The sequence below is a fragment of the Lathyrus oleraceus genome, chromosome 2 (genome assembly GCF_024323335.1).
Source record: "Lathyrus oleraceus cultivar Zhongwan6 chromosome 2, CAAS_Psat_ZW6_1.0, whole genome shotgun sequence".
In the NCBI taxonomy this organism is placed as follows: domain Eukaryota; kingdom Viridiplantae; phylum Streptophyta; class Magnoliopsida; order Fabales; family Fabaceae; genus Lathyrus; species Lathyrus oleraceus.
In genome coordinates this window covers 84,187,748-84,209,169 of record NC_066580.1, presented here as the reverse complement: position 1 = coordinate 84,209,169, position 21,422 = coordinate 84,187,748, and the positions used below count along the sequence as shown (strand labels likewise).

General features: G+C 37.3%; 2 protein-coding genes and 1 pseudogene across 2 annotated transcripts; 2 read left to right on the top strand and 1 right to left on the bottom strand.

The window, feature by feature from the left end:
• Nucleotides 1-4,890: 4,890 nt before the first annotated feature.
• LOC127122019 (uncharacterized) lies at nucleotides 4,891-6,320 on the bottom strand. Its single transcript, XM_051052434.1, has 3 exons — nucleotides 6,315-6,320; nucleotides 5,458-5,799; nucleotides 4,891-5,205 (listed from the first exon to the last, which is right to left on the bottom strand). The coding sequence occupies exons 1-3, from the start codon at nucleotides 6,318-6,320 to the stop codon at nucleotides 4,891-4,893; spliced, it is 663 nt and encodes a 220-aa protein (XP_050908391.1).
• Nucleotides 6,321-6,721: 401 nt separating this feature from the next.
• LOC127122018 (E3 ubiquitin-protein ligase At3g02290-like) lies at nucleotides 6,722-7,557 on the top strand (annotated as a pseudogene).
• Nucleotides 7,558-20,245: 12,688 nt separating this feature from the next.
• On the top strand, nucleotides 20,246-21,124 carry LOC127122017 (uncharacterized). Its single transcript, XM_051052433.1, has one exon. It carries the CDS (start codon nucleotides 20,246-20,248, stop codon nucleotides 21,122-21,124), a length of 879 nt encoding a protein of 292 aa, XP_050908390.1.
• Nucleotides 21,125-21,422: the final 298 nt, after the last annotated feature.

Genomic DNA, 21,422 nt, shown 5'->3' with positions numbered 1-21,422 from the left:
AAATATTAGTAGTTGGTCAACACCTCGAAGTCATATAAAAATAGTTTTAAAAAATTGGATTCAATTTTTTACGTTAGCGTATTACCATATATTAGTATGACGTATTCTCCATATGCCTATAAGTAAGTGCAATATTTTAGAAATATAAATCACTTTTATATAATCACATTGTTTTCTTTGCAAGACTACCTAATTTTGATGGAATTTTTATTGAAGATGTTCTTGAAGTTTGTGGTTTTAGTACTTACAATTGCGTGTGTACAAGTTGGAAATGTACAAGCCATACCACGTTGTTGTAAAGATCCTGGTGATATTTGTCAACCACTTGTATGTTCCAAACCCCCATGTTGTTACTCCTCCAAATCTTATAATATGAACCCCTAAGTATTTGTATCTCTTCTATCATTTTGAACCAATCATTTATCATATCGGAATAGATATATGTCTTGTCATGATTTAATCAATAAGATTGGATAATAAATTATATTCTATTGTTATTTGTTATTGATTTAATTTTATTGTAAATTTTATTAGAGCGTATATGTTTGAGTGCAAGCAAGGTCTCAACGGGATATTTTTTTGTTGACATGTCTTTTTATTCTAAAAGAATTTTGTAGTCATTCTTCAGTCGATGGGCCATTTTATGACTAATAAAATCGAAGGAGAAGAATATCATATGAATCAACATGACATTAATGAATATATAAAAGCAATCCTAAAAAAACATAACGGTTAGGCTGAAATGCATTAAAAATTATATGGACAGGGGGCTGCATAATTATATAGTAAATTAAAGAGGCACGGGGAGACTCAGGTACCATAGTATCTACTATACCATGTACGCACTCAATATATGGTTATTTAGTTTAATTTAAACAATTATATTAATTTTTATGTATATTATTTTTAAAAAATTATAACTACTAACATATTAAGAATATTAATAAAAAATGTTTTTGTTTTTAATATTTCCACAAAAAAGCTTGAAATCCTTTTTAATTTTATTAAAATCTTAAAAAGATAAGTATTTTAAAATTGACACATTTATTTTTTCAAGATATATGCATATGGATAAGGGTACTTAAACTTCCTTACATACTTATACAACTATAAACATTGGTTCCCACGTGGATAAGGATACATGCATAAAGATTCTTTTAAATTATGGGTATGAACTCTGACAGAGAGACTTTTTGAATTGTCGATGTGGAGTATATCAAACATTGACCACTACCGTCCCTCGTATAGGATGATAAATAGATAAATATATATATAATTTATATTTAAATTTGAAAATAATATTCATTTAAAAAATATTTAATTTTGTATAAAAAAAAGTTCTCTTATATTTTTTTTTGATGGGTGAGGTAACTCAAATGGGTTCGCTAGTAGGGCTATATGGGTGCGAGTTGTTTGTCAGTTAGAGTTCAATCCTTGGTAATTCCACAAATTTATAGTTTTTTACAAGATAATAATGCAAAGAAGTCTGAAATTAATATTTTATATTAATATAATATGCACTAAAATTAAAGGAATGAAAATTAAAAATTGTAAAGCCTTCCACCTGACGCGTTATAGAAAAAATATAAAATACAATTTAGTTTTTTCAATAAACTATAAATAAGTTAATATATAAACTTAGGCATAAAATAGGTAATTGAAGAAATGAATAAAAAATATAAAAGAAACAAATATTTAATCAAAGCTATAATGTGAACCGTCCTTCAAAAAAGATATTAAATGGACAGCATTGGCAATTGTAATATTGTAAGAGTTTTGAATTTTTATTCGACCGGAAATTATAAAAAAAAATGTTACCTTAAAATAGTTAATACGTTGAACGAGAATTATAAAAAAAAGTTACCTTAATTTTTTATGGTTTTTTATTCGTTATAGTATGTACTTTTTATAAATATAATAGTCTTACTCTAAAAAAGTACTAAAAAATATGTTGAGCAATATTATATTAAACAATTAAAAATGTGTGGTTTTTCTATTTTACATACACTTAATCGAATATTTAATTGTTTGTGGTCTTGTTTATGTTGAATTTATTCTTTAAATATAAAAATAAATATAAGAATGAACGGGTACTAATTTTTTTAAGTGCTTTAAATTTTATATAAAGACACATGATATTTAATTGTGGACATATAAGTCAAATATTCACAGTCATATATAAATATATTTAGTCACAAATAAGTATTGGCAAGCAAGACAGACAAAAACTTTTTTGATTAAATGTATTTAGAATATTTGGTAAAAAACAATTAAAATATTAGTAGTTGGTCAACACCTCGAAGTCATATAAAAATAGTTTTAAAAAATTGGATTCAATTTTTTACGTTAGCGTATTACCATATATTAGTATGACGTATTCTCCATATGCCTATAAGTAAGTGCAATATTTTAGAAATATAAATCACTTTTATATAATCACATTGTTTTCTTTGCAAGACTACCTAATTTTGATGGAATTTTTATTGAAGATGTTCTTGAAGTTTGTGGTTTTAGTACTTACAATTGCGTGTGTACAAGTTGGAAATGTACAAGCCATACCACGTTGTTGTAAAGATCCTGGTGATATTTGTCAACCACTTGTATGTTCCAAACCCCCATGTTGTTACTCCTCCAAATCTTATAATATGAACCCCTAAGTATTTGTATCTCTTCTATCATTTTGAACCAATCATTTATCATATCGGAATAGATATATGTCTTGTCATGATTTAATCAATAAGATTGGATAATAAATTATATTCTATTGTTATTTGTTATTGATTTAATTTTATTGTAAATTTTATTAGAGCGTATATGTTTGAGTGCAAGCAAGGTCTCAACGGGATATTTTTTTGTTGACATGTCTTTTTATTCTAAAAGAATTTTTGTAGTCATTCTTCAGTCGATGGGCCATTTTATGACTAATAAAATCGAAGGAGAAGAATATCATATGAATCAACATGACATTAATGAATATATAAAAGCAATCCTAAAAAAACATAACGGTTAGGCTGAAATGCATTAAAAATTATATGGACAGGGGGCTGCATAATTATATAGTAAATTAAAGAGGCACGGGGCGACTCAGGTACCATAGTATCTACTATACCATGTACGCACTCAATATATGGTTATTTAGTTTAATTTAAACAATTATATTAATTTTTATGTATATTATTTTTAAAAAATTATAACTAGTAACATATTAAGAATATCAATAAAAAATGTTTATGTATTTAATATCTCCACAAAAAAGCTTGAAATCCTTTTTAATTTTATTAAAATCTTAAAAAGATAGGTATTTTAAAATTGACACATTTATTTTTTCAAGATATATGCATATGGATAAGGGTACTTAAATTTCCTTACATACTTATACAACTATAAACATTGGTTCCCACGTGGATAAGGATACATGCATAAAGATTCTTTTAAATTATGGGTATGAACTCTGACAGAGAGACTTTTTGAATTGTCGATGTGGAGTATATCAAACATTGACCACTACCGTCCCTCGTATAGGATGATAAATAGATAAATATATATATAATTTATATTTAAATCTGAAAATAATATTCATTTAAAAAATATTTAATTTTGTATAAAAAAAAGTTCTCTTATATTTTTTTTTGATGGGTGAGGTAACTCAAATGGGTTCGCTAGTTGGGCTATATGGGTGCGAGTTGTTTGTCAGTTAGAGTTCAATCCTTGGTAATTGTCATACCCCGATTTTGGCCTTGAAAAATTTTCCCCCCATCAATCACTCGTTTGCATTCTTTCTTCATTCACCTTCATATCCTTCATTCATGTTCATGTTTACTATTTCATATTTTTCAAATCTACATTCATATTTTCTTCATTCACATTGAAAAAAGTTCCATTCATATTCAAGAATTTCCACATACTCATTCATAGTTCGATTCCTTCGTTCATTCATTCAATCATAATCATCAATTTACATGGCATATGAATAACTTATAATAATAAAATAAAAAAACGTCTCATCACATGAATACATGAAGTTTCTAAGATGCAAAGGGAGATCCTTGTCTTGCTACAAGAAACACCAATTTTCATTCATTGCAAATCATAGATTATCCAACAAAAAATACATAATTTACAAAGAGAAGCACGTAGCATTATCTGATCACGTGAAATTCACAACTGAGTCCTTTATCGGCCTTGATGTTATGAACTATATTCAGCTTCTCGGTCCTGAATATGAACTCTTGAAGAAGAAGTATCTGGATGAATCTTCTGAGAGAAAACGACTTCACAAGTGCAATACGATTGTCTTCACGACGTTTCATATCCACATGGCTACGTTCACGCTTCATTTTCTACTACCTGCTGATTCATCTGCTGCTGAAGGTCCATACAAGATATTCTTGTGTCTGGAACACGGGTTTCTGCCAGTTTTAGTTGCCCAAGAAGAACCGCCTTAGATGAGAGGCTAAAAAGCAGTGAGTATTCAACTGCAGCTTTATGTGGAACGTTGCTTCACCAAATATTTCAGGCTGGACTTACAAATGACAATCTTACAATAAACTTTTTGGAATGTTATACAAAAGTGGTTTTAAAAAAAAATGTTGAAAGCTTGTTTGCATGTGGAGTAAATGAAAAGGATGTTCGCAAAACCATGATTGATGGTATCCCTAAAATATACAATTAGATCATGCTGTTCAGAAATATGGAGGCATTGCTTGAACTTTTAGATCAAGTTGAAGATGCAATTGGTGTTGATAATGATACAGTTTGTGATAAAAACACTCATTCCTTTAAATCACAAGATGGCATTGCTAACGAGCTCCCTGTCAGAGTCAACCATCTAGTTGAAAGTACTAAATCACATATACCTAAAGAGGTTGTTGGTGATTTCTCCAATTCTAATTATTTGGTTTTGGAGAAACGAGACTGCTCAACTAATGCCTGTCTAGCATTGGTTTCTGATAGATAAAGCCATTGGAAATATGGCATCCGTATTTGGAGGGATAGAAGGGAAGCTTGAGCACAATCCTTCCGTGTTTTATTGCCAGCATCAATGGAAGAGTGAACTTCAGCAGCTTCAATGAAGTAGCGCAAGGAATCCAACAAGTCTTCATCCTGGTCCTTGTTATAACGCCGAAACCACTGCTCACATGATTGCTCTGCTCTGGACTCTAAAAGAGTGGCCGTCTCATGTTTCATATCAAAATGAGTATAGACCTGTAAAGAAGACAAATGAAAGATGTTAAGCAACAATGACTCCGGGAACAGAGAAACAAAAAGAAAAAAAACTATATGAGCAAGTGAAAAATGCAACGCGCACACTTCTTAAGTAGATGCTTCGAAACAGTATGCAACATTGAAATATAATTAACTAATTAATTGTATTTGAATGTAAGCAACACACAACCATCAATCTACAGACAAAGCTCAGTAGCCAGCATTTCATCAATATAGAAATTAAATACAAACCAGGGCAAATGCATCAAGGTCATTAGGGTTGAAATGCTTCAAAGATGTAAGAACGGCCATTCGAAAACCTCTGACAGCCTCAGCAGTGCCTGTGTTTGTGTCGGCAGCAGCAGAATACTTTTGAAGAAGAAGATCCAATTGACCATTTTCTATAAGAATGCCAAGAATGAAATTGAGAGCATAAAAAATTTCAACTCCAGTTATCAGGCGAGCCAAGCACGGGAAATCACCCTCCAAAACATAAGCATCAACCCTAGTTGCAGCAAGGGAAACAAGAACATCAACTCGATCAAGGCAAGCAGATGATTTGTAGAAGTGATGGGACAGAATAAGAAGCTCAACCTGAAAATGCCAATTTCACAGGAAGAACATTGTCAGCTCAAGACAAAGGAATGAGTCAGCCAGAATTGTTAAGATACATTCTTAACTAATATTTCTTTCATACAAATTACAGCTACTCAACGATTATCCCTTTAAAAGATAGGGCAGCGCACAACAGCAGCAGAAGAGAGGGGTATACCAGTTCTCAAGTTGTTATTGGATAAAGAGGAGCAAGTCTTAAATATGATCTTGTAAGAATGGTCATACAACAACACCGAGTTTATGGCATAAATTGTCTTCTAATCCTCAACATTCACGGAAAACTTGATTAAAATTCACTTCTTCTGCTCTTATTCTAGACTAGTTTACTCACTTGACATGTTCTCTCGAGCGAGAGTTAGAGTGGGTGTTGAAAAGCGTGTTCCTAGCACTCCTCTTTTTTTTATGTCTACGACTGAAGTTCTACCACACCCGAGGTAATTATGGGTCAATTTTTCGGTCAAATGTATTGGCTGGATAATGGCTTAACAACTTGCCTCCATCCTAGAAAAACAACTTGCAAGTTTACTAACCAATAAATACATGTCAACATTGAAATTGATTCACATGTGGTTTGTTGGTGATTTCTCCAATTCTAATTATTTGGTTTATGAATAGTGCACAACAGTGGTTTCTCCAATCTATTATGCACTATTCACTTTGTTTACAATATTAGCCGGTGCAATCATGTTTAAGGATTATTCAGGACAAAGTATGAGCAGTATTGCATCAGAGCTATGTGGGTTTCATCACTGTTTTATCTGTAACAACTGTATTGCACTGCACTAGAATACCAGATCCTCCCGTCAATACCGATGTGCACAGTCCCCTGTCACTAAAACTCTATCAGCATTACAAACATAATGAAGAACAGTTTTGGAGAATACAACAACACAAAAATTAAATGCAAAACCTGTTTGATGAAGGCCTCTATTCCGTGTTTCTGTTGAAGGATCAAGAATGGAATCTTTGGTGTCGGACTGTTGTGTTCAGTTGGAACAGGTAACTCCGTGGCAGTGGTCGAGTTGCGACGGAGATGATGCGAGGCAATCAAGGTTGCTGGATAGTACACACAAGCATTCTTCTTGTGTCTACTGTATCCCTCCACACCGACTGGCTGAAATAAGAAGATTATGTGAAGACTACAAAAAGAAAGAGAACAACAACAAAATACATTATCGCTTCAATTTCGCAGTTTCATAGCAATTCTCGCCGAAAAATCCAAACTTTCACCTCAAAACTTTTGTATACTCTTCTCAATTTCACACTTCCAGGAACGACATGTGTCTCAGTTGTTTGGTACAGAATCTTTTGAATGTGTGTGCATCAATATTCCGAAGAGGCGAAGCACTTTCAATTTCTTTATCTCTTTACGGAACAACATCCATGACATCTGCAGCATCACTTGATAATTCTCTACCGGACATGTACTGTTCTCCTCCAAGGCCCTTGCCATATGATGCCCGAGAAGATGAATTGAAGATGTACCGTTCTAAGTCTGCATCAAGAACTTTCATCATCAAAATACACACTTGGAGTCGGGCTTGTTTACACGTCACCATCAGAAGAAGAGGATATCTGTCCAACTTGCCTCGAAGAATAAACTAAAGAGAATCCCAAGATAATGACAAAATGCTCTCATCATTTTCACCTTAGCTGCATCTTGAGTGGACGGAGAGAAGTGACAACTGTCCAGTTTGTGGAAAGGAGATGGAATTCAATGAGACAATATACTCTTGATAATCTGGAGGTGGATAAAAGCAACATGTAAAGATAGTAGTCAGGCTGCAGTGAAAAGAAAAATCATTAAGAATCAGAGAGAATTTGAATTTGAAGTCAGTATTCTGGGAATAATTCAACACAAAAAATACCATGTATCCCGTGCTTGGGATGGATATAATGATCTAGAAACTATTAACACGCAGCAAGTTCATTCAAGCATTTTTGAAAATGCCATGAATTTGTCTTCGGATGTTCATGGTTTGCCCGAAGCTTCGGTGTCTGATGTTGAGATCAAGCCAAATGATTTACCTCATCATAATGGTGTTAAACATGTCCATGCTGCATACCTCAAACCTGCAGTTTTTGTCTCCAAACGAGCAAAATAGAGTGCACATCAGCCCAATAATAATAATTCAACCATACTACTAAACCACAACAATTCAGAGAATGCAGGAATCATTTACAACAGCTTTGATTTATCACATTCAGATTGACTAATTTGGAGAATGTGTTAAAAATACAGAAGAACCTACTGAGTCTCAACATACCAATTCACCAGTGCTAGAAGAACCTGCTGAAACTCAGCACAAGGAGGCTCCAAAAATAACCGACAGAGGTTTTTCATTGCTGCAAAACAGAAGCAGGAGGAGCAACAACTGTTAATACACCAACAACAACAAATGCGATACACAGTGGACCCGTTATTGCTTTTCCATTCTTTTGCTTGCATTTCACTATAGTAAAAAACACGTTAACACTCAGCAAAGCGGTAAAATTCCACCATTAATCCAAAAAAGGAATTGAGACAAATTCAAAGCAAGAAAGCATAGGATCGTATTACCTCTTCAGATTGAGTACCAAATTGAGGCAAACAAACTGAGCACCTTAAAGCACTCCCAAGAGCATGCCCTTTTGATCTCCATAAGCTGAATCAAAAACCCTAACCAGATGAGTATAAAAAGAGGAGAGCTGGAAAAAACCCAAAATTTTTCTAGAGGAGAGAGCGGCTACTGTTGAAATTTTTCTTAAGAAAACCCTAGAAAATAAGTTCTCGACGGAAAGAAGGCAAAACGGCGGAAGATTAACAAGGCCTTTATCCAAGTGTAGCACGGAGCAAGCTCACGCAGACGACGTTACCTTCCCTTCGACCGTGTGATCTGTAACACCCCAATAAAAATAAGATAATTATTTGATTTAAATTAATATTATATTTATTAATTTAGTTAAATAATTGGAATTATTGGATTATTATTATTATTATTTTGGAATAATAATTATTGGAAAATATATAAGTGTGAAGTAAGGAAAAAGAATCCCATTTGGTAAAAAGAGTTTTACGTGAAACAGAGAAGCGGCTGAAAAGTGGAAAGTGGAGAAAGGGCAAAGAGGAAGAGCAAGGGCAAAGGTTGGAGAAGAGAAAAGCTTGGAGCTTAGAGATTGCCGGATTAACTCAGGTAAGGGGGGTTTATCGTCGTTTAATGGGTATTATGGGTTAGCATGTAATGGGTAGTGATAAGCCGTTGAATTGACCCTAATTGGGATTATGAATGCTGGAAAATTATGTTGGATAAACTGTGTTTAGGCTGTAATTGAATCTGTGTTTGGGTTAGTTGTGAATTTCCGAACGTATAGCTTTTTGCGGAATTGGAATCGGAGGTCCGGAAGTCCTCCAACGGCGGAAAATGCGGAGAATTCTGCATTCTGCCTTGTGTTAGCGCAGGAACAACTTTCTGTCTTGCGTTAACCGGTTAACCCAGGGTGTTAACCGGTTAACACTGTGTTGTATTGTGTAAAATTGCTGTTTTGTCTGCGTTAACCGGTTAACCCAGGGCGTTAACCGGTTAACACTGTTGTGATTGCTGAGATATTGTTGTTCTGTCTGCGTTAACCGGTTAACCCAGGGCGTTAACCGGTTAACACTGTTAAGTTTTGGGCAGGAAGCGTGTTTGTGCTGCGTTAACCGGTTAACCCAGGGCGTTAACCGGTTAACACTGTTGCAGAGTGGAAAAATTGTTAATTAAAATGTTGTGGGCCTAATTGATGGTTGCCTATATCGGTGTGTGATATAGTAGGGATTATTTTCCCGCTGTTTTGAGCAGTATGGGTATTAGTAGAGTGTGCTAATACTGTGTTTAATTATTTGACATGATATGATGTGTTGATACATGTGTTGATAATGTATGATGGTACGCATAATGTTGTGAATGTGTATGTTATGCATGTGTTGTGAATGGACTGTTTTATGGCTTAGAGAGTGAGCATCGGTCCATTGTGGATTATTGTTGTGATGTTGCATTGCTAGGTGATTAGCGTGCATAATATGGCCTTTATGGTGGTAGCTAATTCCCATGGTGAGGAATTAGTGATGTTAGTCATTTGGACTGTTTTTGATGTTGCATGCTAGGTGAATTAGCGTGCATAGCATGGCCCTTGGGGTGGTAGCTAATTCCCATGGTGAGGAATTAGTGATGTGAGTCACTAGGTCTCAAATGAGTGGGACTGGTGAGCTTGGTAGCCGTACCTGGATTTGGTCGGTGAAGTTGAACTATATGTTCACAAATAGTCGGTACCGCATGCATGGAGTCTCATTGCATAATATATGTGTAGTGTATAATATGAATGGATGTATTCCAATGTTATACGTGTGTTGTGTTGGCATTGAGCATGAGTATGAATTGTGTTGATATTGAGTATGATGTTTGAGTTGATGTGCCGTTACTTAATGTGTGATACAATTAGGGTGATTAATGTGTTAAATTACTTAACATGACATTATATTCTATAATGCTTATTATATCAATGTAGGAACTCACCCTTACAACTATTTTTCAGGTAGCGAGCAGTGATTGAGTAGAAGCTAATGCTTGGAGTCTAGTGTAGTCTCCTTAGTGGGTCATGCTCTGATAGATGTAACATCGGGAGGGAACATTTTAATTGTGTTGTTGATGTTTGTTGAACCAGTTTACATGTAGTATGTTACATGTTTTGAATGATCGATTTGATCTCTATCCGCTGCGTATTGTGCAATACTTTATGTTTTGAGTTAAATAATGAGCATGACTAAATAGTATGACGAATGGTGCGAAATAAATGTGTGACACCCTTAATTGCATGATTACTCTGATTTATATGTTGTTATTTTAATTAAATATTTGGGGTATTTTAGAAGGGTGTTACATTAGTGGTATCAGAGCATAGTCGGTCGAGTCGAGTCGTAATTATTCTGTTTCCCCTGTACGGGATAGGTGTTGTGTAACCCTATCAGTACTTATTGTTTTAGCTTGTTGGGTTTTCAGAATAGAGATGGCGGGAAGAGGTAGAGATGATGCTGCGATTGCTGAGGCTCTGGGTATGCTAGCTGGAGTACTTGGAGGGAACCCGAATGTTGTGGGAATGGGAGCTGCTCGTCAACTGAGTGAGTTCCAGAAGAACAATCCTCCAATGTTCAAGGGAGCATACGATCCAGATGGCGCTCAGAAGTGGTTGAAGGAGATAGAGAGAATCTTCCGAGTGACTGAGTGTGCCGATAACCAGAAGGTCAGGTTCGGTACTCATATGCTGTCAGAAGAGGCTGATGATTGGTGGGTTGCTACCCGCACTGAGTTGGAAACCGCTGGGAATGCTGAGATCACTTGGGCTGTGTTCAGAGAGAGATTCCTGAGGAAGTACTTTCCAGAGGATGTCAGAGGAAAGAAAGAGATAGAGTTCTTAGAATTGAAGCAGGGTAACAGGTCTGTTACTGAGTATGCTGCTAAGTTCACAGAGCTGTCAAAGTATTACACTCCCTATAATGAGGTTGCTGGAGAATTTTCAAAATGTGTGAAGTTTGAGAACGGGTTACGTCCTGAGATCAAGCAGGCTATTGGGTATCAGCGGATTAGAGTGTTTTCTGATTTGGTGGACTGTTGCAGGATTTTTGAACAGGATTCCAAAGCCAGAGCGGAGAGCTATCAGCAGAGGGTTGATAGGAAAGGCAAGAATCAGAATGATCGTGGATAACCGTATGCAGCTGGCAAAGGTTTCCAGAGACAGAGTGGGATGAAGAGGCCTAGTGGGGGAGACTCTAGTGCTCCTGCTAAGTGTTACAGATGTGGTCAGGCGGGACATCGTTTCCACGAGTGTACCAGTGCTGAGAAGAAGTGTTTCAAGTGTGGTAAAGGTGGTCATTTGGCTGCAGAGTGCCGGTTGAAGACTCTGACTTGCTTCAACTATGGAGAGGTGGGTCATATCAGTCCACAGTGTCCTAAGCCGAAGAAAGAGAACCAGTCGGGAGGCAAGGTCTTTGCTTTATCGGGTTCTGAGACTTCTGCAGATGATCGTTTGATCCGAGGTACGTGTTATATTAATGGCTTTCCTCTTGTAGCTATTATTGACACCGGTGCTACTCATTCCTTTATATCTTTGGACTGTGCTGTGAAACTTAAGTTAGAGATATCTGAGATGCATGGAAGTATGGTGATTGATACTCCTGCGAAGGGTTCAGTGACTACTACTTCAGTTTGTTTAAATTGTCCTTTGAGTATTTTTGGTAGAGACTTTGGGATGGACCTAGTGTGTCTTCCACTAGTGCAGATTGATGTTATTCTGGGTATGAACTGGTTGGTGTTTAACCGAGTTTATATCAACTGTTTTGATAAGACTGTGATATTTCCTGAGATTGAGGAAGGTAAGGATTTGTTTCTATCAGCAAGGCAGGTGAATGAGGAAGTAGCAGGTGGGGCAGAGTTGTTTATGCTGTTAGCGACTTTAGAGGCTAAAGATAAACTGGTGATTGGCGATCTAGCCGTGGTGTGTGATTTTCCTGATGTGTTTCCTGAAGAAGTGAATGAATTGCCGCCAGAGCGTGAAGTTGAATTCTCGATTGATTTGGTACCTGGTACTAGACCGATATCGATGGCTCCGTACCGTATGTCTGCTGTTGAGTTAGCTGAATTGAAGAGTCAGCTGGAAGATCTGTTGGATAAAAAATTTATTCGTCCGAGTGTGTCACCGTGGGGTGCACCAGTGTTATTGGTTAAGAAGAAAGAAGGTACTATGAGGTTGTGTGTGGACTACAGGCAACTGAATAAAGTGACGATCAAGAATCGGTATCCTTTGCCGAGGATTGATGATTTGATGGATCAATTGGTTGGTGCGAGTGTGTTCAGCAAGATAGATTTGAGATCTGGGTATCATCAGATACGTGTGAAAACTGAGGATATTCAGAAGACTGCTTTCAGAACAAGGTATGGACATTATGAGTATTCTGTAATGCCTTTTGGTGTGACTAATGCGCCTGGAGTATTTATGGAGTATATGAATAGGATTTTCCATCCGTACCTAGATAAGTTTGTGGTGGTGTTTATTGACGACATTTTGGTGTATTCGAAATCTGAAGAAGAGCATGCTGAACATTTGAAAGTGGTTTTAGAAGTTCTCCGAGAAAAGAAGTTATTTGCTAAACTGTCTAAGTGTGAATTTTGGTTAGAAGAGGTTAGTTTTCTTGGTCATGTAATTTCAAGAGGTGGTGTTGCTGTTGATCCTTCTAAGATAGAAGCGGTGTCTAAGTGGGAAGCTCCGAAGTCTGTTGCTGAGATTCGAAGTTTCCTTGGATTGGCTGGTTATTATAGGAAGTTCATTGAGGGATTTTCTAAGTTGGCGTTACCGTTGACGATGTTGACCAGAAAGGGGCAAGCGTTTGTTTGGGACTCAAAATGTGAAGAAGGTTTCCAAGAGTTAAAGAGAAGGTTAACTACTGCTCCTATTCTGATATTACCGAGTCCGTCGGAACCATTTGAGGTTTACTGTGATGCTTCATTGTTGGGTTTGGGTGGTGTGTTGATGCAGAATAAGCAGGTTATAGCTTATGCTTCGAGACAACTGAGGGTTCATGAGAGGAACTATCCGACACACGATTTAGAGTTGGCAGCTGTGGTATTTGTTCTGAAGTTATGGAGGCATTACTTGTATGGATCAAGATTTGAGGTTTTCAGTGACCATAAAAGTTTAAAGTATTTGTTTGATCAGAAAGAGCTGAATATGAGACAGAGGAGATGGTTAGAGTTTCTGAAGGATTATGACTTTGGTTTGAATTACCATCCGGGTAAAGCAAACGTAGTGGCTGATGCATTGAGTCGGAAATCATTGCATATGTCTATGTTAATGGTTAGGGAATTGGATTTAATTGAGCAGTTTAGAGACTTGAGTTTGGTGTGTGAGAGTACTCACAATAGTGTTAAATTGGGAATGTTGAAGTTAACGAGTGGTATTCTGGATGAGATTAGAGAGGGTCAGAAATCCGATGTGCTTTTGGTTGATAAGTTGACTCTAGTGAATCAAGGTCAAGGTGGTGAATTCAGAGTTGATGAGAATGATGTCTTGAAATTTGGTAATCGGGTGTGTATTCCGGATGTTACCGAACTTAAGAAGAGTATTCTTGAGGAAGGACATCGTAGTGGCCTGAGTATTCATCCTGGAGCTACGAAGATGTATCATGATTTGAAAAAGTTATTTTGGTGGCCGAGAATGAAAAGAGAAATTGCGAGTTTTGTTTATTCCTGTTTGACTTGTCAGAAGTCAAAGATTGAGCATCAGAAGCCGTCTGGGCTAATGCAACCGTTGGCTATTCCAGAGTGGAAGTGGGATAGTATCAGTATGGATTTTGTTTCGGGTTTACCGAGGACAAGTAGGAATTTTGAAGCTATTTGGGTGATTGTTGATAGATTGACGAAATCGGCTCATTTCATTCCGATCAGAATGGGTTATCCGTTAGAGAGACTAGCTGAGTTGTATATTGAGAAGATTGTAAGTTTGCATGGTATTCCGTCGAGTATTGTTTCGGACAGAGATCCTAGATTTACATCGAAGTTTTGGGAAGGTTTGCAGAGGGCTTTGGGAACTAAGCTGAGATTGAGTTCTGCATATCATCCGCAGACTGATGGTCAGACTGAGAGGACGATTCAGTCACTAGAGGATCTTTTGAGGGCTTGTGTTTTGGAAAAGGGAGGTGCTTGGGATTGTTATTTGCCTTTGATTGAGTTTACCTACAACAATAGTTTTCATTCGAGCATTGGTATGGCACCGTTTGAAGCTTTGTATGGTAGGAGATGTCGGACACCTTTATGTTGGTATGAGTCCGGTGAGAGTGCTGTGGTTGGACCGGAGATTGTTCAACAAACCACAGAAAAGATTAAGATGATTCAGGAGAAGATGAGAATTGCTCAGAGTCGTCAGAAGAGTTATCACGACAAGAGGAGGAAGTCACCTGAGTTTCAAGAGGGAGATCATGTGTTTCTTCGTGTCACTCCGATAACTGGTGTTGGTCGAGCTTTGAAGTCGAAGAAGTTGACACCTCGATTTATTGGTCCTTATCAGATTTTGGAGAGGATAGGGGAGGTAGCCTATCGTATCGCTTTACCGTCGTCGCTTGCGAATTTGCATGAGGTTTTTCATGTGTCTCAGCTGAGGAGGTACATTCATGATCCGTCGCATGTAGTCCAAATAGATGATGTACAGGTGAGAGATAACCTGACTGTTGAAACATCACCTATGAGGATTGAGGATCGAGAGTTGAAGCAGTTGCGGGGTAAAGAGATTGCCTTGGTGAAGGTAGCTTGGGGAGGACCAGCAGGTGGCAATGTGACTTGGGAACTGGAGAGTCAGATGAAGGAGTCTTATCCGGAGTTATTCGCTTGAGGTATGTTTTCGAGGACGAAAACTCTTTTAGTGGGGGAGAGTTGTAACACCCCAATAAAAATAAGATAATTATTTGATTTAAATTAATATTATATTTATTAATTTAGTTAAATAATTGGAATTATTGGATTATTATTATTATTATTTTGGAATAATGATTATTGGAAAATATATAAGTGTGAAGTAAGGAAAAAGAATCCCATTTGGTAAAAAGAGTTTTACGTGAAACAGAGAAGCGGCTGAAAAGTGGAAAGTGGAGAAAGGGCAAAGAGGAAGAGCAAGGGCAAAGGTTGGAGAAGAGAAAAGCTTGGAGCTTAGAGATTGCCGGATTAACTCAGGTAAGGGGGGTTTATCGTCGTTTAATGGGTATTATGGGTTAGCATGTAATGGGTAGTGATAAGCCGTTGAATTGACCCTAATTGGGATTATGAATGCTGGAAAATTATGTTGGATAAACTGTGTTTAGGCTGTAATTGAATCTGTGTTTGGGTTAGTTGTGAATTTCCGAACGTATAGCTTTTTACGGAATTGGAATCGGAGGTCCGGAAGTCCTCCAACGGCGGAAAATGCGGAGAATTCTGCATTCTGCCTTGTGTTAGCGCAGGAACAGCTTTCTGTCTTGCGTTAACCGGTTAACCCAGGGTGTTAACCGGTTAACACTGTGTTGTATTGTGTAAAATTGCTGTTTTGTCTGCGTTAACCGGTTAACCCAGGGCGTTAACCGGTTAACACTGTTGTGATTGCTGAGATATTGTTGTTCTGTCTGCGTTAACCGGTTAACCCAGGGCGTTAACCGGTTAACACTGTTAAGTTTTGGGCAGGAAGCGTGTTTGTGCTGCGTTAACCGGTTAACCCAGGGCGTTAACCGGTTAACACTGTTGCAGAGTGGAAAAATTGTTAATTAAAATGTTGTGGGCCTAATTGATGGTTGCCTATATCGGTGTGTGATATAGTAGGGATTATTTTCCCGCTGTTTTGAGCAGTATGGGTATTAGTAGAGTGTGCTAATACTGTGTTTAATTATTTGACATGATATGATGTGTTGATACATGTGTTGATAATGTATGATGGTACGCATAATGTTGTGAATGTGTATGTTATGCATGTGTTGTGAATGGACTGTTTTATGGCTTAGAGAGTGAGCATCGGTCCATTGTGGATTATTGTTGTGATGTTGCATTGCTAGGTGATTAGCGTGCATAATATGGCCTTTATGGTGGTAGCTAATTCCCATGGTGAGGAATTAGTGATGTTAGTCATTTGGACTGTTTTTGATGTTGCATGCTAGGTGAATTAGCGTGCATAGCATGGCCCTTGGGGTGGTAGCTAATTCCCATGGTGAGGAATTAGTGATGTGAGTCACTAGGTCTCAAATGAGTGGGACTGATGAGCTTGGTAGCCGTACCTGGATTTGGTCGGTGAAGTTGAACTATATGTTCACAAATAGTCGGTACCGCATGCATGGAGTCTCATTGCATAATATATGTGTAGTGTATAATATGAATGGATGTATTCCAATGTTATACGTGTGTTGTGTTGGCATTGAGCATGAGTATGAATTGTGTTGATATTGAGTATGATGTTTGAGTTGATGTGCCGTTACTTAATGTGTGATACAATTAGGGTGATTAATGTGTTAAATTACTTAACATGACATTATATTCTATAATGCTTACTATATCGATTGAGGAACTCACCCTTACAACTATTTTTCAGGTAGCGAGCAGTGATTGAGTAGAAGCTAATGCTTGGAGTCTAGTGTAGTCTCCTTAGTGGGTCATGCTCTGATAGATGTAACATCGGGAGGGAACATTTTAATTGTGTTGTTGATGTTTGTTGAACCAGTTTACATGTAGTATGTTACATGTTTTGAATGATCGATTTGATCTCTATCCGCTGCGTATTGTGCAATACTTTATGTTTTGAGTTAAATAATGAGCATGACTAAATAGTATGACGAATGGTGCGAAATAAATGTGTGACACCCTTAATTGCATGATTACTCTGATTTATATGTTGTTATTTTAATTAAATATTTGGGGTATTTTAGAAGGGTGTTACATGATCTCGTCGTAACAGGTAAACTTTTCTTCTCGAATCATGTTGTTGCTTTGTTTATTCGATCCCGACCAGTAGCATTCGGTCCAGTCCCTAGGATGAGAAAAGGGTCGGTGTTTATGTTCATCGCGATTTGTTTCGAGCTGCAGACTCATCATCTTTGTTTGTGGCGTGGTCGACTTTGTTTGATTTTCATTTACTAGAAAAAAAAATTGCTTTGGGAAGAAGGTCGTTTGGTTTGACGTTGTTATTCTCATTTTTTCGTTTTATTTTTATGAGCTGGGATTACTTAATGACGGGTATTATGGGTTTGTTTCTAAAGCCAAAATCCAGTGGACCATATTTTCCTTTTATTGTTTTTTTTCGGTTAGTTGGTTTCCACCCTTATTTTGTTATTTGTTGGTCCTAAGTCTAGCAATAGGAAACTTGTGGCCTAGTGGAGATGGAGATTAGCTCACCTCTTCTTTGGTCCTGTGTTCGACACCCATGTGTGTGGTCTTGGTTTTTCAACATTTTTGATTTTCTCATATTTCTTTAATTCTCACATTTGATTATATGGTCTTACTACTTAACTAACATGTTTCTATTGTTTATTCATTTTTATAATTTTATTTTTAACATAACTTAGGTGATTATTCTTTCTTTGGGATTTATGTGAATTATTCATTTTTATGTGTGAGATATGTTTCAATCATGATAAATCATCTCAATTTCATTGATAAAAAAAACATTAAAAAGAGTAATAATGATAAATATCACTTAATTCTCGATTCAACGTCGAGCCCATTTCCATACCCTTGTAAGTCGATTGCTTTTAAGTATCGCCATCAACCTCACATGGCTTACTCTTGGGCCTTCTTACAATGAGCTCTTAAGCAACATCAACTTAACTTTCAATAATTTCAAACATCGGTACTTTAATTGTTTTAATTTAATATTCAAATCATTTTCTAAATAAAACGTGAAGAAAAAGATTACCTGGATGGAATATCCAGTCGTAATCCCGAATATTAGGCTCAAGCTGTAAGAGCTTGTAAGCCATAAATATTCGTCTTCTCTCTGAAATAGTTATGAATATCTAAACCTCTTCTTAATAAAGTTGGAAGAAAAAGATTACCTGGAGGGAATATCCAGTCGTAATCCCGAATATTAGGCTCAAGCTGTAAGAGCTTGCAAGCCATAAATATTCGTCTTCCCTCCAAAACATTTATAAGTATTCGAATCATTTTCTTAACAAATATTGGAAAGAAACAGACTGCCTGGGTGGAATGTCCAGACGTAGTCTCGAGTACTAGAACCAAGCTGTAAGAGCTTGTAAGTCACAAGTACTCGTCTTTCAAACTTCAAAATACCTAATTCCTACCTTAGTACTTTTTCAATAAAGATGGAAATGGAACATGGTGTATACCGTGCACTCCTGAGGCTAGGATTCGAGATGTATATCTCGCTCATCCAAGTTCTCGCCATCACTCAAAATACACCCAACCGATCAAACTCTTTTCTCGCCGCCGTGCGATTAATCAAAACCTTTTTCATAAACGAAAGATATATTGTCTTAAGGTGATACAAAACAATGTTTCGGCCACAATTGTTGAGTCGAGATAAGTGACGCTTTTCCGAATGTAGATTTATAAATCCGTTCGATGTGTGGTATGCGTCCACTCCTCATCTGTTTTGGGTAAAACAATGTTTTCGTCGATTAATACAGTATAGCTTTCGCTAAAATCGACTAACAAACAAACATTTTTCTACCCAGAACTACGTAAGCCTTGATTTCTCTTTTGAGATACGTAGGAGAAGGATTTGTAAATATTGTCAGGCCCACTAATAAAAAACTTAGGTTTAGTCTTTCGTCAAAAATCCAAAAACATCTCTTCTCATCCTTTCTTTCTTTCCCACCTAATAATTCGAAAAGCTTAACATTTCAACTAACATTAACGCACACAACTGACCTAATGGTTCCCGTTGAGTACAACGGACGTGAGGGGTGCTAATACCTTCCCCTTGCGTAATCGACTCCCGAACCCTGATATTGGTTGCAATGACCATATCTTATCCTTCCTTTTGTCTTGGGTTTTATCGATATTTCCCCTTTCCTTTTTAGGAATAAATAAAGTTCGGTGGCGACTCTGTTCAGTCCATCATTGCGAGCGTGCGATCGCGCTTCGCTTTGAAGTCGTATCCCCATTTTTTCAAGGTGCGATAGATGGCGACTCTGCTGGGGAATATTAAGAAGTTCCTAAGTGAGTCAAGCCTAGTTAGGTCGTTTGTGTGCCTTTGTTTGTTTACCTATGTGGCTTTTCTTTATTGTTTTTACTATCTCTATTGTCATATTGATATGAATCTGTTGTATTGGTTCGATTATGGTTTGGTACTTGGATACTCTGATTGCAAACCTTGTGGGAAAGACTTTTTACCCGAGTCTCGAGTAAAAACATAAGATAGGACGAGGTTGAGTAGTGCGGGTCCGCGAGATGTATTTCTCGTTGGGTCGGTACGAGAACCTTACTTAGAGTAGATTCTTGAGAGGATGTTGTCGCTCGGCAAGTAAGTTGCCGTAAGCTTCGATATTTTCTTTAGGATCCATGACTCTGAGAACCATTTGTAGAACCTTAGTTCTTTGCCCAACTAGGAAAGATGGTTGCGTAGTGTGGGTCTGCGAGATGTATTTCTCGTTGGATCGATGCGAGAAACTCACTTAGAGTAGATTCTTTAGATGGAGTTGATGCCCGGCAAGTAAGTTGCCGCAGGTAGCAAACAGTCTAATGGATCCATGACTCTAGGAACTTTTTCAAAAACCTTAGACCATACCTGGTGAGAACCATGTTCCATACAAGGCAATCAGACTTATCCATGCCTTAAGCCTATTGAACCTATACAAAAAAAATGCATTACATTCATACATTGCATCAACATCATAAAAAAGCAAGCTCTTAGTTGTCTCTTATTTGTTTCAGGAATTGAGAACTTGAAAATGACAACTTCAATGAGACACACTTTCACACTTAAGTACAAGGAACCTAAGTTGGACAGTCTGAAGGATTTGATCTCTGATTTGTCTCTCAGCAGACGTGATGAGTTTGGAAAAAGCTATGGGAAAATTTTGAGCCTTCTAAATAAGAAAGTTGACTATGGAATTATCGGCTCTCTGGCACAATATTATGATCCCCCTCTGCGTTGTTTCACATTCGCTGATTTCCAGCTAGCTCCTACTTTGGAAGAAGTTGAGAGAATTGTGGGTCTCAAATTGAAAGATTTTAATCCATTTCCAAAGCTCGAAGAAGATATGGGACCAAAGAAGATAGCTTCGGCCCTAAGCATCAATGTCCCGACTGTTCGAGACAATTGGGCTGAAAAAGGGGGTTGCAAAGGTTTTGCCGCGATGTTTTTGGAGGATTTAGCTCTAAAGTTCAAGAAAAGTGGAAACTGGAATGCATTCTACGCTGTGGTGGCTTTATTGATCCATGGGATTGTGTTATTCCCAAATGTTGAAAAATTTGTAGATCAAGTGGCCATAGAAGTCTTTCTCTCTGGAAATCCAGTACCATTTCTCTTAGCTGATATTTACTATGCCCTTCATGCTCGACATGAAAAGAGGGGTGGAACGTTATTGTGTTGTGCTCCTTTTCTTTACAGTTGGTTCATGCAACACATGCCCGGAGAAGGTCCTTTTGTGGCAAAAGAACTTAAGTCTCCTCAGAAATTAGCTTCTCTCACCGCAAGTTCCATCAGATGGTATATCCGAGAGTGGGAAACCTCAGACATTATAGTCAGCTGTGGGGAATTTCCTAATGTACCGTGGTTGGGCACCAAGGGTTGCATCAACTATAACCCTATGTTATCTCGATTATAACACGGTTACCCCATGGATGGTCCTCCTGACGCAAAGGACTTACAGCCATTTGTGCTCTCTGACATCCAAGCAAGCAATCCTGATGTAAGAGCAGTACGAAAGGCTTGGTTAAAGATTGTAAGAAAGGGTAAAGAGTTTGGAAAGAGAAACATTCTTGCCAAAGAACCTTACACGCAATGGGTGAAAGAAAGAGTTGAGAAAATCCAGTTGCCATATATCTTAAAGGCTCCAGCTTTTCCTAAAACTCCTGAGCCCGAGCCCATACTCCCTGAGGACATGGAGAAACTCGTTACTAAGG

Excerpts from the sequence above, each read along its gene's own strand:
- LOC127122017 (XM_051052433.1), top strand. The coding sequence starts at position 20,246 with ATGACAACTTCAATGAGACACACTTTCACACTTAAGTACAAGGAACCT.
- LOC127122019 (XM_051052434.1), bottom strand. Across the intron at positions 5,206-5,457 it reads ACCTTGATGCATTTGCCCTG|GTCTATACTCATTTTGATAT; the intron begins GTTTGTATTTAA and ends TCTTCTTTACAG.